At 51.5% G+C, this 14,632-nt stretch overlaps 8 protein-coding genes across 8 annotated transcripts; 5 read left to right on the top strand and 3 right to left on the bottom strand.

The window, feature by feature from the left end:
* Window positions 1-68: 68 nt before the first annotated feature.
* On the top strand, window positions 69-1,807 carry VTP21DRAFT_9794 (uncharacterized protein; the record flags this gene model as incomplete). The annotated part of the gene is made up of 4 exons (XM_069400779.1): window positions 69-164; window positions 234-780; window positions 839-1,071; window positions 1,142-1,807. The coding sequence occupies 4 exons, from the start codon at window positions 69-71 to the stop codon at window positions 1,805-1,807; spliced, it is 1,542 nt and encodes a 513-aa protein (XP_069253520.1).
* An 895-nt stretch (window positions 1,808-2,702) lies between these two features.
* On the top strand, window positions 2,703-4,185 carry VTP21DRAFT_9793 (uncharacterized protein; the record flags this gene model as incomplete). Its single annotated transcript, XM_069400778.1, has 2 exons — window positions 2,703-2,819; window positions 2,923-4,185. 2 exons carry the CDS (start codon window positions 2,703-2,705, stop codon window positions 4,183-4,185), a joined length of 1,380 nt encoding a protein of 459 aa, XP_069253519.1.
* Window positions 4,186-4,597: 412 nt separating this feature from the next.
* Window positions 4,598-5,159, top strand: VTP21DRAFT_9792 (uncharacterized protein; the record flags this gene model as incomplete). The annotated part of the gene is made up of 3 exons (XM_069400777.1): window positions 4,598-4,717; window positions 4,821-4,919; window positions 5,001-5,159. The coding sequence occupies 3 exons, from the start codon at window positions 4,598-4,600 to the stop codon at window positions 5,157-5,159; spliced, it is 378 nt and encodes a 125-aa protein (XP_069253518.1).
* A 72-nt stretch (window positions 5,160-5,231) lies between these two features.
* VTP21DRAFT_9791 (uncharacterized protein) lies at window positions 5,232-7,029 on the bottom strand (the record flags this gene model as incomplete). Its single annotated transcript, XM_069400776.1, has 3 exons — window positions 5,232-5,854; window positions 5,919-6,723; window positions 6,790-7,029. 3 exons carry the CDS (start codon window positions 7,027-7,029, stop codon window positions 5,232-5,234), a joined length of 1,668 nt encoding a protein of 555 aa, XP_069253517.1.
* A 1,167-nt stretch (window positions 7,030-8,196) lies between these two features.
* On the top strand, window positions 8,197-9,348 carry VTP21DRAFT_9790 (uncharacterized protein; the record flags this gene model as incomplete). Its single annotated transcript, XM_069400775.1, has 2 exons — window positions 8,197-8,550; window positions 8,632-9,348. The coding sequence occupies 2 exons, from the start codon at window positions 8,197-8,199 to the stop codon at window positions 9,346-9,348; spliced, it is 1,071 nt and encodes a 356-aa protein (XP_069253516.1).
* Window positions 9,349-9,603: 255 nt separating this feature from the next.
* On the bottom strand, window positions 9,604-10,668 carry VTP21DRAFT_9789 (uncharacterized protein; the record flags this gene model as incomplete). The annotated part of the gene is made up of 1 exon (XM_069400773.1): window positions 9,604-10,668. The coding sequence occupies one exon, from the start codon at window positions 10,666-10,668 to the stop codon at window positions 9,604-9,606; it is 1,065 nt and encodes a 354-aa protein (XP_069253515.1).
* A 32-nt stretch (window positions 10,669-10,700) lies between these two features.
* Window positions 10,701-10,958, top strand: VTP21DRAFT_9788 (uncharacterized protein; the record flags this gene model as incomplete). The annotated part of the gene is made up of 1 exon (XM_069400772.1): window positions 10,701-10,958. The coding sequence occupies one exon, from the start codon at window positions 10,701-10,703 to the stop codon at window positions 10,956-10,958; it is 258 nt and encodes an 85-aa protein (XP_069253514.1).
* A 438-nt stretch (window positions 10,959-11,396) lies between these two features.
* On the bottom strand, window positions 11,397-13,898 carry VTP21DRAFT_9787 (uncharacterized protein; the record flags this gene model as incomplete). The annotated part of the gene is made up of 1 exon (XM_069400771.1): window positions 11,397-13,898. The coding sequence occupies one exon, from the start codon at window positions 13,896-13,898 to the stop codon at window positions 11,397-11,399; it is 2,502 nt and encodes an 833-aa protein (XP_069253513.1).
* Window positions 13,899-14,632: the final 734 nt, after the last annotated feature.

Below are 14,632 nucleotides of genomic sequence, written 5' to 3'. Positions count from 1 at the left end.
CACCCTTTTTTTCTTCCTTATTGTGTTTTCTTGGCTACTTAAGCAATTAGTAAAATTCAATCGCTATAATGAGTTCTGCAGCATCACAGATCGATCCAGATTTAATCGCCAATTTTTGCGCCATCACTGGCTCTGAACCTGACAGAGCGTCAGAGTATCTGGCGGTAACTGGCGTCCCATTTCCTAGCATTATAGAGGGCCTTTTTTTCCTAAATGTTTTATCTTAATCACAGATTACCGATGGACAACTCGATCAGGCCATTAACTTTTATATGGAGAATGGGGGAGCATCACTGCAACCCCAAGCATCCCACACAACCTCAACATCCGCTACAGCTTCACACACAATTATAGACGATGACGATTCCGTCCGTGAAGTCTCCCCTCCCCCACGCCCAAATATCCCCCCTCCTACCAACGTTGGGGATTACGATTTTAGTGAAGAAGTGGTGGAATTTGAATCCGATGAGGCCATGGCCCGCCGCCTTGAAGCAATTGAACAAGAGGAGGCGAGCAGGCGCGAAGCACGGAGGAAGGAATCTTCTATGCGCGCGCAAGAACTGCGGGAGAATGGAGGCGTTAGGGCTCCCATTGCCCCCCGGAGAGAGGTTCTGACGGGCGATCCTATGATGGATTTTGCCGAATCTAGTGGTGAGAGCTTCGGATTTGGAAGACAAGGGGTCATGATCACACCGGGGATGGGGGTAAGACCAATAGGGCCGAACAGGATATTCGATCAGGACGAGTCGATGAGCTTCGATGCATTTGGTAGTGGTGCAGGTAAAGTGCAACTCGAGTTAATTCCCCATTCTACTCTCTATTCATTGTTCCGCTTCAGACAATGCAGAGGAGGATAAATACAATCGGCTAGCGCGCCTTTTCCGGCCCCCTTTTGACATCATGGCAAAAACGGGCTTTGAGCAGACGCGGGATGTGGCAAAACAAGAGGGCAAGTGGCTCCTGGTGAACGTGCAGGATCTCACCGATTTTACATGTCAGGTACTCAACCGCGACCTCTGGAGCAATGAGACGGTGAAGGATATCATTCGGGAGCATTTTCTCTTCTTACAGGTACCTATGGGGAAGCTCCTAAAATAGGAGAATGTATTTATCGACTAAACCTCATTTCCCACCGCTTTAGTTTGGATCAACGACCCCCGAAGGCCGAAAGTTTCTCTCGTTCTACCCCACCACCTCGTATCCGTATATCACCATCTTGGATCCCCGGACGGGCGAGCTGGTCAAGAAATGGAACGTGGGGATGACCCCGGAGGAATTTCTCATCGCTATTGCCGATTTCCTGGATTCACACAGCTTGGTCGGCGGATCAAAATCGAAGCAAAAGGGTCGCGCGAGAGACACCGTGACGCCTGTCAAAGATGTGTCCGAAATGACGGAGGAGGAGCAGATCAACGCAGCATTAGCGGCGTCGCTAGCGGAGAGCTCAGGGGGGTATGAGTCGGGCTCTTCAGCCAGGGAGTCGAGGGATGCGATGGAGGTTGAGGCTGAGGACATGGAGGATAACGTGTTTGACGCCATCAAACCGGTCAAGCGGGACGAGCCCACCGACCCTGCCACAAGCACACGAATCCAATTCCGCCTGCCAGACGGGTCCCGTATCATCCGGCGTTTCAGTAAGCAAGATCCCGTGCGGGCCATCTTCGAGTTCATTAAGGCCGAAGTGCCGCAGGCGGATGTCACTCCGTTTGAACTGGTCTTCAATCGGCAACAGCTCATCAACCAGGTTGGTCAAACAATAGAAGAGGCAGGGTTGAGTAACGCGGCCGTGTCGCTCGGATGGCACTAATTTTTGCTTATTTTTTTCTCTCTTTTCTTTTTTCTTTAATCTTTTCCCCCTATTCTGCAAATAACATATTTCGAATCATATATATATGCACATATATATGTGTGTTTTACTCTTTTTTTCCTCTATGAATCTATTTTTATTCTGAAATAGAGCGGTGTTACCTTTCATGACGCCTTTTCTTTTCAACGATTGTCTTCCTACATTTTTATCCATTTTCTTTTTTTTTCTCCTCAAACTGTTGCTATTAGATAAAGTGGTTTTTTTATATATTTGTAAAGGTGGGTTAATAATCATGGAAGTAATAGTCCCAGTTAACTCTAATAGTCTATTTTTAATATGTAAATTCATCGGACAAAAATGCGAATAGAATAATAATGCTTGAAACATCATACCTATCAGCCAGCGTACCCTTTCCTTGGTCAATATGCGCGATAATGTTGAAATTTCGAATACGATCCGCTTCAAAATGTGATAAATCTAAAGTAACTTCACGCGTTTTTTTCGTAATAGAGTGCGAACCTGCGTCTATAATGCGTATGACCAAAGTGTATCAAATAAAACAATTCTCTTAAGCAATGTAATGCTAGCGATTTTGCTTAAATGAAATTTTCTGATAATATATTGGCGAGAAAGGTATTTAGCACGTTCTAATTTTGGGGAAAAATCCATTACTTTATTCCATTTTATTTTCAGGATGTTCTCCCTAACTCGGACATCTTGAATAAAACCCCCTTTCTGCTGCATTATTATATTTTCTATCTGCGTTTAATTTTAATTTCTCTTCTACTGTTTCTCACGAAAACTAAATTCAGATATGCCGCGGGAAATTATTTCTGTTCAGTGAGTACGTTTGTAACGATTATATGAACGCGTCGTTTCTAATGACAACGTTTTAATGACCATATATTGTACTTCATTTATTAATGATTGCTATCCTACCTATCAATATAGCGTTGGTCAGGCTGGAGTTCAGATTGGTAATGCTTGCTGGGAGCTCTACTGCTTGGAGCACGTAAGTTTCTCTATATAGACAATATTTAATATTGCCATCATTTCAATATGTCATGTGTTGAAACCATTTTGTTAAATTTGGCTCATTCTTTAAATGATCACAGAGCATCAAACCTGATGGCATAGTTGATATAAATACGCCTAGCAATGATGATAAGTCCTTCACAACCTTCTTCTCTGAGACTAGTTCTGGCAAACACGTTCCACGTACTGTGTTCGTTGATCTAGAACCTACTGTGATCGATGAAGTGCGCACTGGCACCTACCGGCAACTCTTCCATCCCGAACAACTTATTACGGGTAAAGAGGATGCTGCTAACAACTACGCTCGTGGTCATTATACCATTGGCAAGGAGATTGTGGATTCAGTATTGGATCGTATCCGTAAACTTGCAGACAACTGTTCTGGACTTCAAGGGTTCCTTGTTTTCCACTCTTTCGGCGGTGGCACTGGCTCTGGCCTCGGTGCGCTTCTACTTGAGCGCCTCTCTGTTGATTATGGAAAGAAGTCGAAACTCGAGTTCTGCGTTTATCCTGCCCCGCACTTTGCCACCGCTGTGGTGGAGCCATACAACTCCATTTTGACAACCCACGCTACTCTTGAGCATTCGGACTGCTCCTTCATGGTCGATAACGAGGCCATTTATAATATTTGCCGTAGGAACCTTGGCATCGAGCGCCCTACCTATACGAATCTTAACCGCCTGATCGCTCAAGTGGTTTCGTCGATCACTGCGTCGCTGCGTTTTAAAGGATCTCTCAATGTTGATTTGACTGAATTCCAGACCAACCTTGTGCCCTATCCTCGTATCCATTTCCCTCTCGTCACCTACGCTCCTATCATCGGAATTGAGAGAGCGTATCACGAAGTGCTTTCTGTTTCAGAAATCACTACTGCGTGTTTCGAGCCGGGGAATCAGATGGTGATATGTGATCCTCGCCAGGGCAAATACATGGCCTGCTGTCTCTTGTACCGAGGTGATGTTGCGCCCAAGGAAGCGAATAAGATCATCGCGAACCTTAAGACTAAGCGCACCATCTCTTTCGTGGATTGGTGTCCTACTGGATTCAAGCTTGGTATCAATACCCAAAAACCTTTCTGCGTTCCTGAAGGAGATCTCGCCCCGGTGGATCGCGCCGTCTGCTTGCTTTCGAACACGACTGCTATTGTTGAGGCCTGGGCTCGCTTGGACCATAAATTTGATCTTATGTATGCTAAGCGTGCCTTCGTGCACTGGTATGTCGGTGAGGGTATGGAAGAAGGCGAATTCTCTGAAGCGCGTGAGGACTTGGCTGCGCTCGAGAAAGATTACGAAGAAGTTGCTGCAGACGCCGATGATAATGAAGAGGAAGTCGTGGAGTATTAAATCCTAAATGAATTTCCAGCCCATAGTGTAATCAGAAATATAGGTTCCAATTAGTATTCGAGCTTCTATACCAATATTATTACGAAATAAAAAAGGATTCCCTACGCGAAGTTGAAGCCCGAATATATATTGTTGAAATAGGCGAGCATTCGAGTGAATTCACACAAAGTGGATAAATAAGAATATATTATTAGGTGACACAAGAAATCTTGAGGAAAAAAAATTAACAATGAAAAACTATGATAACTGGTAATAACTTAGTATTCTAGGCCAGACATTTTTATTGTATATCGATCCACCTGTATTTAAACCTTTATATCTCCTACTTGAATCCCACATACTTTAAAAGAATCCATAACTTGTGTTGTATTGAAACGTAATCCAGCTATTTTTGCAACAGGGCAGCTCGCTAATGACATCCTTTTCCGACGTTGAGGACGTGAGCATTCGAGCAGAACATCTTGTCCAATACGAGCCTCCACCCTCATGTACTTGCAGCTCAAATTTGGCATTTCCAACTGCTTTGCCAAAGGTTATTTCTACCTGAGCCGACGTAGAGGGAATGGCCTTAAACAAAGTTAATACAAAATAATCGTCAACTTTCGGAGCTTGTGGCTATTCCAGCAAGTTTTTAGGTCAAGATCAACAGCGTTGTGATATGCATGTTGATCCCAGAAAGTATTACTCGGAAAGTCAAGACTGTTAAAAGCTTTTTCTTGGTGGTTGACGGACCGGTATTTATTAGAGGAGAAGCGTACTTGCGAAGGATGCGAGAATGGACCAATACTGGTGGTGAAAAGACATTTGTCGTTTAGCCAAGGTGCACTACAATAAAAACTACTATTAATGGGAGATATACGTATATCCATACGTACCAAACAATTTTCTCTTTAGTAAATAGGATGAAATTAAATGGAATAAGAAGTGACAAAAGAGATCCCGATGCAAAACAAAAAAAGAAAGAAAGAAACTGACGGCTATTAAACATATTCACAACATTTCTCTCCCTTCCTTCTCTCCTTCCTCCTCCCCTCGTCTTCTTGCACTTATGTGATCACGGTGGGCTCATCGCGACCCGTGTACTCCTTCAACCGACAAATTTCGAGGGCGGCCTCGATCAACGGCCTCAGGGCCTCCTGGGGCTTTTCCGTGAGTTTGGCCTTGTCGGTCTCGTACTTCTCCACGTACAACCGGATGGTGGCGCCGGCAGAGCCGGTCCCAGAGAGGCGCACCACAAACCGGGAGCCGTCGGTGAACACGACCCGCACGCCCTGCTTCTTGCTCAGACTGCCATCGATGGGATCTCGGTACTCGAAATCGTCGGCCTCCTTGACCTCGAACCCACCGAATCGCTGGCCGGCAAACTCGCGGCTCGCGATGAGCTCCCTGAGGCGCTCGACCATCTTGTTGGCACCGTCGGCGTCGACCTCTTCGTAATCATATCGCGAGAAATAGTTGCGGCCGTAGCGGTCATAGTGCGCCTTGAGAATGTCGTTGATACCGACCAGTTTCTGCTGACGTGAGGACTCCTCGGCGAGGATGTTCAGCCACGCAAGGATGGCCCACAGGCCGTCCTTCTCGCGAATATGGTCCGAACCGGTGCCGAATGATTCCTCGCCACAAATGGAGAGACGGCCAGCATCCATCAGATTGCCAAAGAACTTCCATCCTTAAGAGTGAGCGAGGACCATTTAGTAGGTTACAAGGGCAGAGTTTTGAAGAGTTATAGTTACCGGTAGGAACCTCGAAGACCTCGACGCCCTTGCGCTTCGCCACGTGATCTAACGAGGTGCTTGTGGGCATGCTCCTTGCCAAGCCCTTGACCCCGGTCCGTTTAAAGTACGGGATGGACTCGGCATGGTCGGCGATTACCGCCACTGAGTCGGATGGATTGACGAAAGCGCCCTTTCCGATGATCATGTTCCTGTCGCCATCACCGTCGGAGGCGGCTCCGAATGAAATGCTTTCGCGTTCAACGCGCTCCACCAGGTCGTGGGCATAGGTGAGGTTGGGGTCGGGGTGGCCGCCTCCGAAATCGGGAAGGGGTACGCAGTTTTGCACGCTGGACGAGGAGAGGCCCAGCTCCTGCACGAAAATGCGTTGGCCGTACGGGCCGGTGACGCCATGAAGACCATCAAACAGCACGCTGAAGTTGGGGTGTGTGCTGAAAAAACCTTTGATTTTTTCAAAGTCGAATATTTCCTTCATTAGGGCAACGTAGTCCGCGACGGAATCGATCACCTCGACCTGGAAGTCTCCGAAATTCTGGATGCCCACCTGAGAAAGATTGACCTCGGGCAGATCGGCTTCGTGGTACTGGGTAATATTCGTGGTTCGCTCATAAATCTTATCAGTGATGTTCTCGGGGGCCGGGCCGCCATTTGAAACGTTGTATTTGATACCAAAGTCGGCATCAGGACCGCCGGGGTTATGCGAGGCAGTGAGAAGAATGCCGCCGGTGGCATTGCGCTTTCGAATGATGTTGGAGGCTGCAGGCGTGGAGAGAATGGTGTCTTTGCCGATAATCAACTTGGATACCTAACCATGCAATGACAAAGCAATGAAAAACAGAAAGCTATATCCACCCAACCCATGGATATCTACCCCATTGGCAGCGGCCATTCGAATGATAAACTGCGCAACCTCCCTAGAGTAGTAGCGCCCATCGCCGCCGACGACTAGGGTGGCGCCGCGTGCCGGAATCGAATCGAAAATAGCCTGAATGAAATTCTGGGTGTAGTGCTCTTTCTGGAATTCCTTGACGCGTTTGCGCAGCCCGCTGGTTCCCGGCTTCTGGCCGGCGAAGGGGCTAGTTTGGATAGTGGAGACGCGAAAAGATGACATTGCGAAGCTAGTGTGCTCGTTTTAAGGGGAAAGCGAGGAAAAGGAGCGAAGGAAAAACACAAGGCGAGCGAAGACGCGGGAAATTTATTCTCACTTGCGACGCCCAATCGATATTGGCACACCCTTCGGTATTATCTGAAAAATCGAAGTTATTCTCAGTGCCGAATCCCACAAATAGATACCAGGGCAATAACGACGCCTTTGCTACCGTTTATCCCACCTGTATCCGCTACTCGCCGGCCTATCCTCCCACCCCCTCCCTCGGTGTCTCCCCTGGTCCCACAGTGTGTTGCAGGTGCTAGAATCGAGACACTCGAGCGCAAAGGTCGCTCTGGGCGTTCTCTTAACAACGAAATAACTCCACTGCGATGGAACAGCTGATAGTCAGAGTCAACTTGATTAGCCTTTTCTAATCCATCAGATGCTTGGGCCCCCTTAGGCCGGTTCGTCTTTAAATCGCCTTTGTTTAATTGAATAAAGTGGCTGGAGGGCGCAAAGCAATGGAGAGAGAAATGATGGCCCATAAAAACGGCATCCATATTTCGGTAGCCTTAACACTGGGCGAATCTCGGGACTTGAGCGATCATGCATGGACTATCTGGATTATCTTAGGCTGACGTTTGCTGTGTTACGCTGCCTCATCTCAATGCCTGGCAAGGAAACTTTATTTTGCGAGCCCAGGGGGATCCCGCCGTGGATTCTGGCCCGGAGGATAGATCATGATGGATGAAGAAATGACCAAAAAGGATTGGTCCCGAGAAACGGACTCTTGAACTCAATCTAATCCTCGCCCCCATGGGCGGTGACGCAACGAAGGTCTCTTGGCCGGAGAGAGGCCGCGGTCGCGCTATAATGAGAGGAGTATTTGTGAGGCTCCTCTTCGGCAGCCGCTGCGCTCAGCGTGAACCACCGAGAGGACTGCTGGAATAGGCCAGAGGAGGTTGGAAAGGGTTCGGCCTGGATAAAAGCAAAGGAAGTTCGGAGGCTACATGTGGCTTACCGGCCAATCGCTAGGATCCTTTATATTAGAATATTCTTATTTCATTTTGACTCGATTTATTTAACACCTATACTCAAATAGAGCTTGCCAGTTTTGTTCTTCTCCACAATACCCCCCTCCCCTATCCTCCTGCTTCTCATAATCCCTCTGTCCCTGAATCAGACACCATGACATCCTCTAACATTCGACGCATCCTCAAAACTCTTGTCCAAGAGCCCGATTCCTTTACACCGCAAAACTCCTTTGCTGCAATGACAGAGATCATGGAGGGGAATGCAAGCCCAGCCCAAATCGCGACCTTCCTCACCGCACTGAAACTGCACAAGCTCGACCACAACCCAGAAATCGTGGCCACCTGCGCCAATGTAATGCGAGACCATGCTCTCCAAGTCCCGCTGGACGAGATGCTTAGTAAATCGGTGGTGGACATCGTAGGGACCGGCGGAGACGGACAAGACACTTTCAACTGCTCGACGGCGGCAGGGATTGTTGCAGCCGCCGCCGGATGCTATGTAGCTAAGGTGATACTCACTGCCCATTCTAGCTCTGCCTCCCCCATCGCCCTCATCCCCATCTCCTCTGCGTTTCTTTAATTATTATAGCACGGAAACCGTGCATCCTCATCCAAATCAGGGGCGGCCGATCTCCTCGAGAAATGCGGCTGCCAAGTCGCCAACATTAAGCCCACGGAGGTATCGCGGATCCTCCAGGAACACCATTACTGCTTCCTTTTCTCACAAACCTATCATCCCGCCATGCGCCACGTGGCGGTCCCCCGCCGTGAAATGGGGGTTCCTACCATTTTCAATCTGTTGGGCCCCATGAGCAACCCAGTCCGTCCCCGGCGTATGGTGGTTGGGGTCTATTCGCCGGAAATTGGACGGCTGATGGTAGAGGCACTTAAATGCGTGGGGACAGAACGCGCGCTTGTAGTATGTGGGGCAGAGGGCCTAGACGAGATTAGCATTGCGGGCGAGACTCACGTGTGGAGCCTCGAGGCGGACGGTGAGATCACCGAATTCCGGGTCCACCCAACAAGAGACTTTGGGCTGCCGGTCCATCCGCTGGAGAAGGTTCGGGGTGGATTGCCTGAGGAGAACGCTCGGCTATTAGAACAGATCCTCGCTGGCGAGTACACGGGTCCCGTGCTGGATTTCGTGCTGATGAACGCGAGTGCGGTGCTTGTGGTGGCCGGTGAGGCGAAGGACTTCCTCGAGGGGGTGGAGAAGTGCAGAGCCGCACTCCGAGAAAGCAAAGGCCGGGTCATTTTGGAAGGGTTCCGAAGAGAATCCATACACCATACAAACGGGTACGAATGAATTGCCCTAGCTTACGGCTAGAAAGGGGGGGGAAAAGCAATGGTTTTTTTTTTTTCCTTTCTTCGATATGTACTCTTGTCGGGTATTTTGCATGTGAAGTATCTTGAATAAAAATGAAAACTCGAGCGTGTCACTGCTCCTTTTTATTAAACTCTGGGTTAGCACCGATGCATTAAGATTATTAATATAAGCCAGGTAGTAGTAGTGATATGTACAGAAAAGTGGGAAGAAAAGCCATAATATGGGAAAGGGATCTCAGTCGGAAAGGAGTGATTTTTCTGCCTCGCTGGCGAGTCTTGGCGTTAACGACATTTTAATGGTGTCCGAGCGATAGTGGAGCATCTCGTCAAAATCGAGGGTTTTGCCACTCGTTACCCGCGCCACACACTTGGTCGCCTCGCTGTGCTTCTCTGGCTTCTGCGGGTTGGGTGTAGAGTGCCGCCGCTCGTTGGTCGGGCGCGGAGGGGGCAGCGACACCGTCGATCTCATTGCCTTGGCGCGAGCAGGACTTGTGAATACGTTGAGGGATTTGACGGAGAGCGGAGATCGCGGAGGATGGGGAATTGCATAGTTCGGGGTAGGAGAACGGGGCTGGGAGGCGGGATAGAGCGACATGGGCGCGTGCATCCGTGAGCGACCCTCTCCATATCCTCTAGGTCTGCCGCAGTAGCAGGGGCGATAGTAGTAGTGAAAGCAGTGGTAGTAGTGATGGCAATGGTGATAGTGGTGCTGTTGCTGCAGAGGAAGAGGGGGAAGGGGAGGGGAGGCCGGGGCATCCCAATCCTTCAGGGAGCTTGAGCGCGGAGGAGGGGAGGTGAGGGGAGGCGTGGTCGGAGGAGGTGTGAGGGGGTCGCGTGCGTTCGGGGAGTAGAGGGAGAGCAGCGATTTTCGGGAGGTTATGAGCTTGGGAAGACGAAAGAAGCGGCGCTTCTTTTCGGCAGCAGAGGCGAAACCTCCCGTTACCGAGCGGGCGAATGGGGATTGCGGAGGAGGAGACGGCGGCTCGACGACGGTGGGGGCAGCTGGCAGGAGGGGGAATTCGGCGCGCTGTGAATTACGCATTATCAATGAAGGTGCGGGGTGTACCGACAATGAGCGTGGCAATGGGCGATAGATGGAGGGGCGGGAAAGAGCGGAGGGGGAGATGGGGATGAGCAAGGGGGGAGAAATGAGCGAGAAAGAAGAAGGAGCAGGAATTGGCAATATATGGAGGCGAATCAAACCAAGGCTCGGAATCGCTAATGCAAAGGAAAGCGCGCATCTTCGGAAATAAGGCAAGAGCTCGCCGATCACAACGGAAAGTAAATTGGAACAAGGCATAGCGGACAGAGCGCTGCAGAGGTCCGACCAATATGAGGTCACGTCAGGCTCGATCGGCCTTGTCGTGGGGCAAGATGAGGGACTGTCACCTTGATTATTGTGAATCCTTGTGTCATGAAACGCGGCCAACAACCTGTGCCCGCTTTACTCAGCAGTCGCCCCACGTGGACGCGTGCCTCCCTTCCATTTTCGCAGGCCTTCGGGCCATTGCAGAGGACGCATGCACGATTGCAAAAGCAAACAAGCGCCCGCGGGGCCGAGCTTCGTGGGAGAGCACTTCCCCGACGTAGACGCGGCATGCTACCAAAACAGGGAGGGTCTTCGTAAGAGCATGGGTTATGTCATCTCTTCTAATCGCCGCGCGCCACACATCGACCGATCACCGTTGTTTGTTTTCGGTGGATCTCACGCCAGCGCATGCAGGAAACGGAAACGTCAGCCAAGCGCTTGGCAATGAAGCCTGAAGCGGACGTCACCCTAGCAGCAGATAGGGGAGGAATTCGCACACCAAACCGCTACTGAGGATGATCTTTATTAAACTAACATTGCTACTCCTAATATGCACATAGAATGACAACAGTGGCAGGGGGGTAAAGGTAGCACAGAGCTGTCTTTTCAAAAAGGGCGATTATATAATCTACAGCATGTGTAATTCTGCAGCAATCTGAAAATGGGGCAACTATGAAAAAAAAAAGAGTGGCACCGCCACGTCCGGCCCTGCATCCTTACTAGGTAAGGTGGACCCAAGTGGCCACGGAGGGCACTCGCTCCTGGTTCAGGACAAAGAGCATGTAGAAGCCGGGCGGCGCAATCGTGCTGTCTGCCGGTGCGGTGATAGCAAACCGCTCTCCGTCGCGGAGAACGGCAAGGCCGACGTATCGCTGGTCCATGTTGTTGGTGTGCGTTGTGGAGCTAGCTCGGATCAGCACTGCGGAGAGAGCATCCTCTGAAACGCGAAGGTCATACCGCGCCCCATAGGTCATCTCGCTCGGAGCGTGCATGATGGCGGGCCTTGTGCCCCTGAATAGATACGGCGGGCTGTAGAGGTCGAGCGAGGTCTCCTCCACCTCGTGGCCCGGATTCCAGTGCTCCGTGTGCCCGCTCACGACGACCCGAGCATCGGGCAGCAGGAGCGCTCCCGAATGGTATTGGCGCTGTCGGTTGAGGGCCGCCATGGTGTGCCAGCTCTCGTCGCGCGGGTCGAAGAGCTCCGCGGACATGACGGGCTGGCTCGAGTGGTCCGCCGCGCCCTCCCCTGACCCATTGACAACGAGCACGGTCCCATCCGGCAGAAGCACGGCATCGGACATGAAGCGCCGGAACTCCATATTCCCTCCCGCCGGTGCTCGCCACGCGCTCTGGCTCGGATGGGCGGCGTTGAACTCGAAGATTTCGGCGGTGTTGGTGGCCTTGTGGTCGTCCCCCCCGCCGCCGATCACCATGACGCGAACCCTTTCCGGCTGGTCAGGATGCAGGGGCAGCAGCACAAAGGAGCCTTGGGTATTGTAGGTGCGCCGGTGGGGAGAGGCGGTCGGAAAGGATTTGCTCCAGGTGTTGTGCTCGAGGGAGAAGAGGCGCGCCTCGGTGCGGCAAAAGGCAAACAGAGTCCCTCGTGAAGTCCCATCCGGCAACACGCACAGAAACGGGTAATCATCCATGTGGCCGGGGTCGAAGGGGCCGGGCGGGGATTGCTCGTTGGTTCGCCAGCGGAACACCTCGTAGTCTTTGTTGATCCGGTTGGGCGGCACAAAGCGAGAGGCGTGGCCGCCCACCATGAGCCCGTCGCCGGTGGGCAGGGTCACGCATGTGGGGTACCATCGCGCCTTTTTCATGTCCTTGTGACGGGTCCAAGTGAGGGTGGTCGGGTCGAACACATGCACGTCGTGATCGGCGCCGCGCCCCAAGAACGGAGGATAGTTGTAGGATTGCCCGCCCGAGACGAGAAGCCGGCCGTCCGCGAGGAAGCAGTGGCCTGCGCAGAAGATATTGCGGGGGTGGACCTGGAGCGGCGATGGGCCGCGCGCGGGGTCCCAGATTTGCCAGTAGCCTCGATTCAGGTTGTTCTCCTTTCTGGGATCGTACGAGAAGAAGAGCACCTTGCCGGTGTGGAGCATCGCGAGATGCACGCCGGCCATGCCGAGCACATTTTCCTGCAGATCGAACCGGCCGACCTCGGCGTCCGGCCTTCTCCATCGGCCCTGAGCGACCTGCCATGTATGCCACACCTGCTGGTTCGCCGAAGTGCCGAAGACCTCAAGCCGCCCGTCCTGATGGCGGCCCACCTCGAGCTGACGCAACCGATCCCCCTCGCTGTAAAGTTTGAGCCAGCGTCCTTTCCAAGCTCCTCCGGGCAAGACTTGCCAAGTGTGCCAAACCTGGTCGTCTTCCGAAATGCCGAACACCTCCAGCCGACCATTCTGGTTCGTGGCCACTCGCAGCTGGCGCATGCGGTCGACAGATGAGTAGCGCTCCACCCAACTTCCATTCCATCCCCCATTGGGCGCCACCTGCCAAGTGTGCCACACTCGGTTGTCTTCCGAAGTCCCCAACACCTCCAACCGACCATCCAGATTGCTCCCCACATCTAGATCGCGCATGCGGTCGCTCTCCGTGTAGAACTCTACCCAGCTGCCATTCCACCCTTCGCCCGGCGCAACCTGCCAGGTGTGCCAAATGCGACCGTCAGGCGAAATGCCAAATACCTCAAGGCGGCCGTCCTGGTTCACCGCTATCCGCAGTCGGCGCAGGCGGTCTGCGGACGTGTATCTCTCCATCCAATGCCCATTCCAACCTCCATTGGGGGCCACTTGCCAGATATGCCAAACCCGGTCGTCCTCCGAGGTCCCGAGCACTTCTAGCCGGCCGTGATGGTTGAGGCCCACGTCGAGATTGCGCAGACGAATATGCTCTGTGCTCAGCTCAACCCAGCCGTTGTGCCAGTCCCCGCTTGGCGCAACTTGCCAAGTGTGCCAGACTCGGCCGTCGGACGAAATGCAGAATACTTCAAGGCGCCCATCCTGGTTCGATGCCGCTTTCAGCTGGATCATCCGGTCTGTGGACGAGTGTAGCTGAACCCAACTGCCGTTCCAGCCTCCGCTTGGTGCGGTTTGCCATGTGTGCCAGACTCGGCCGTCGTTAGAAATACCAAACACTTCAAGCCGGCCGTCCGAGTTGCGGCCTACGCCGAGGCTGCACAGGCGATCCCCTTCAGCATAAAGATGAGCCCACATTATCCGCTTTCTATCCTACTTGTAGCAACGATTCGCGTGGAGAGGAGAAATTTTATGGATACGATTCAAAGATCAAGAGCGATTTTAATATAGTCGGCGTACTTAGCGTCAGCAATGGGACTAGAGTACATTCATGTAACGGGATGTAGTCCAGCTAGTGTGGGCAGCTGCCCCCTTTTATTCATAGCAGCGCTGCAAGTGAGCTTTATATTTTTTTTTGTCACGGAGAGGCATCAAGATATCACAAGACATCTGCGAGGTATCCAGTCCCCTACCATATATATCTATTTCATGAGCCATGCGTCGGCCGGTTGAAGAGTCCAATGGAATTTATCCTTTTTAGAACTGAAATTCGCATTGCTGTGGTCGATAAGGGCCTACAACCTACCAAGCCAACTTTGCGATTCGGACCAACTGCATTCCAGCCCATTCATAATCTGGTTAGTCTGCTGGAATAGTAAACACACGCATTTCATGAATTCAAGTTGAGTGTTGCTTGGGTCATGGGAGTAATCTGCCCTGAATTCCATCAAGCGCATCTTCTCCATTGCCCAGCCTAAGTTTCCCTTGTATGGGATGACTGAGATCGAAGCGGCCATTGAAACCGTCGATGCTAGGCTATGGCCTGGAATGCTATTCATTCTCGAAATGAGTACCCATGAAGCTTGCTCAGCTTACAAAGACGTTTGTGAAAAATTCGAACAATCCTTTTGTTTTCCCTTCAAATATTTAAT

Source organism: Calcarisporiella thermophila, assembly GCF_041956535.1.
Source record: "Calcarisporiella thermophila strain CBS 279.70 unplaced genomic scaffold VTP21scaffold_6, whole genome shotgun sequence".
Lineage (NCBI taxonomy): Eukaryota > Fungi > Calcarisporiellomycota > Calcarisporiellomycetes > Calcarisporiellales > Calcarisporiellaceae > Calcarisporiella > Calcarisporiella thermophila.
This window is presented reverse-complemented; position numbering and strand designations above follow the sequence as displayed.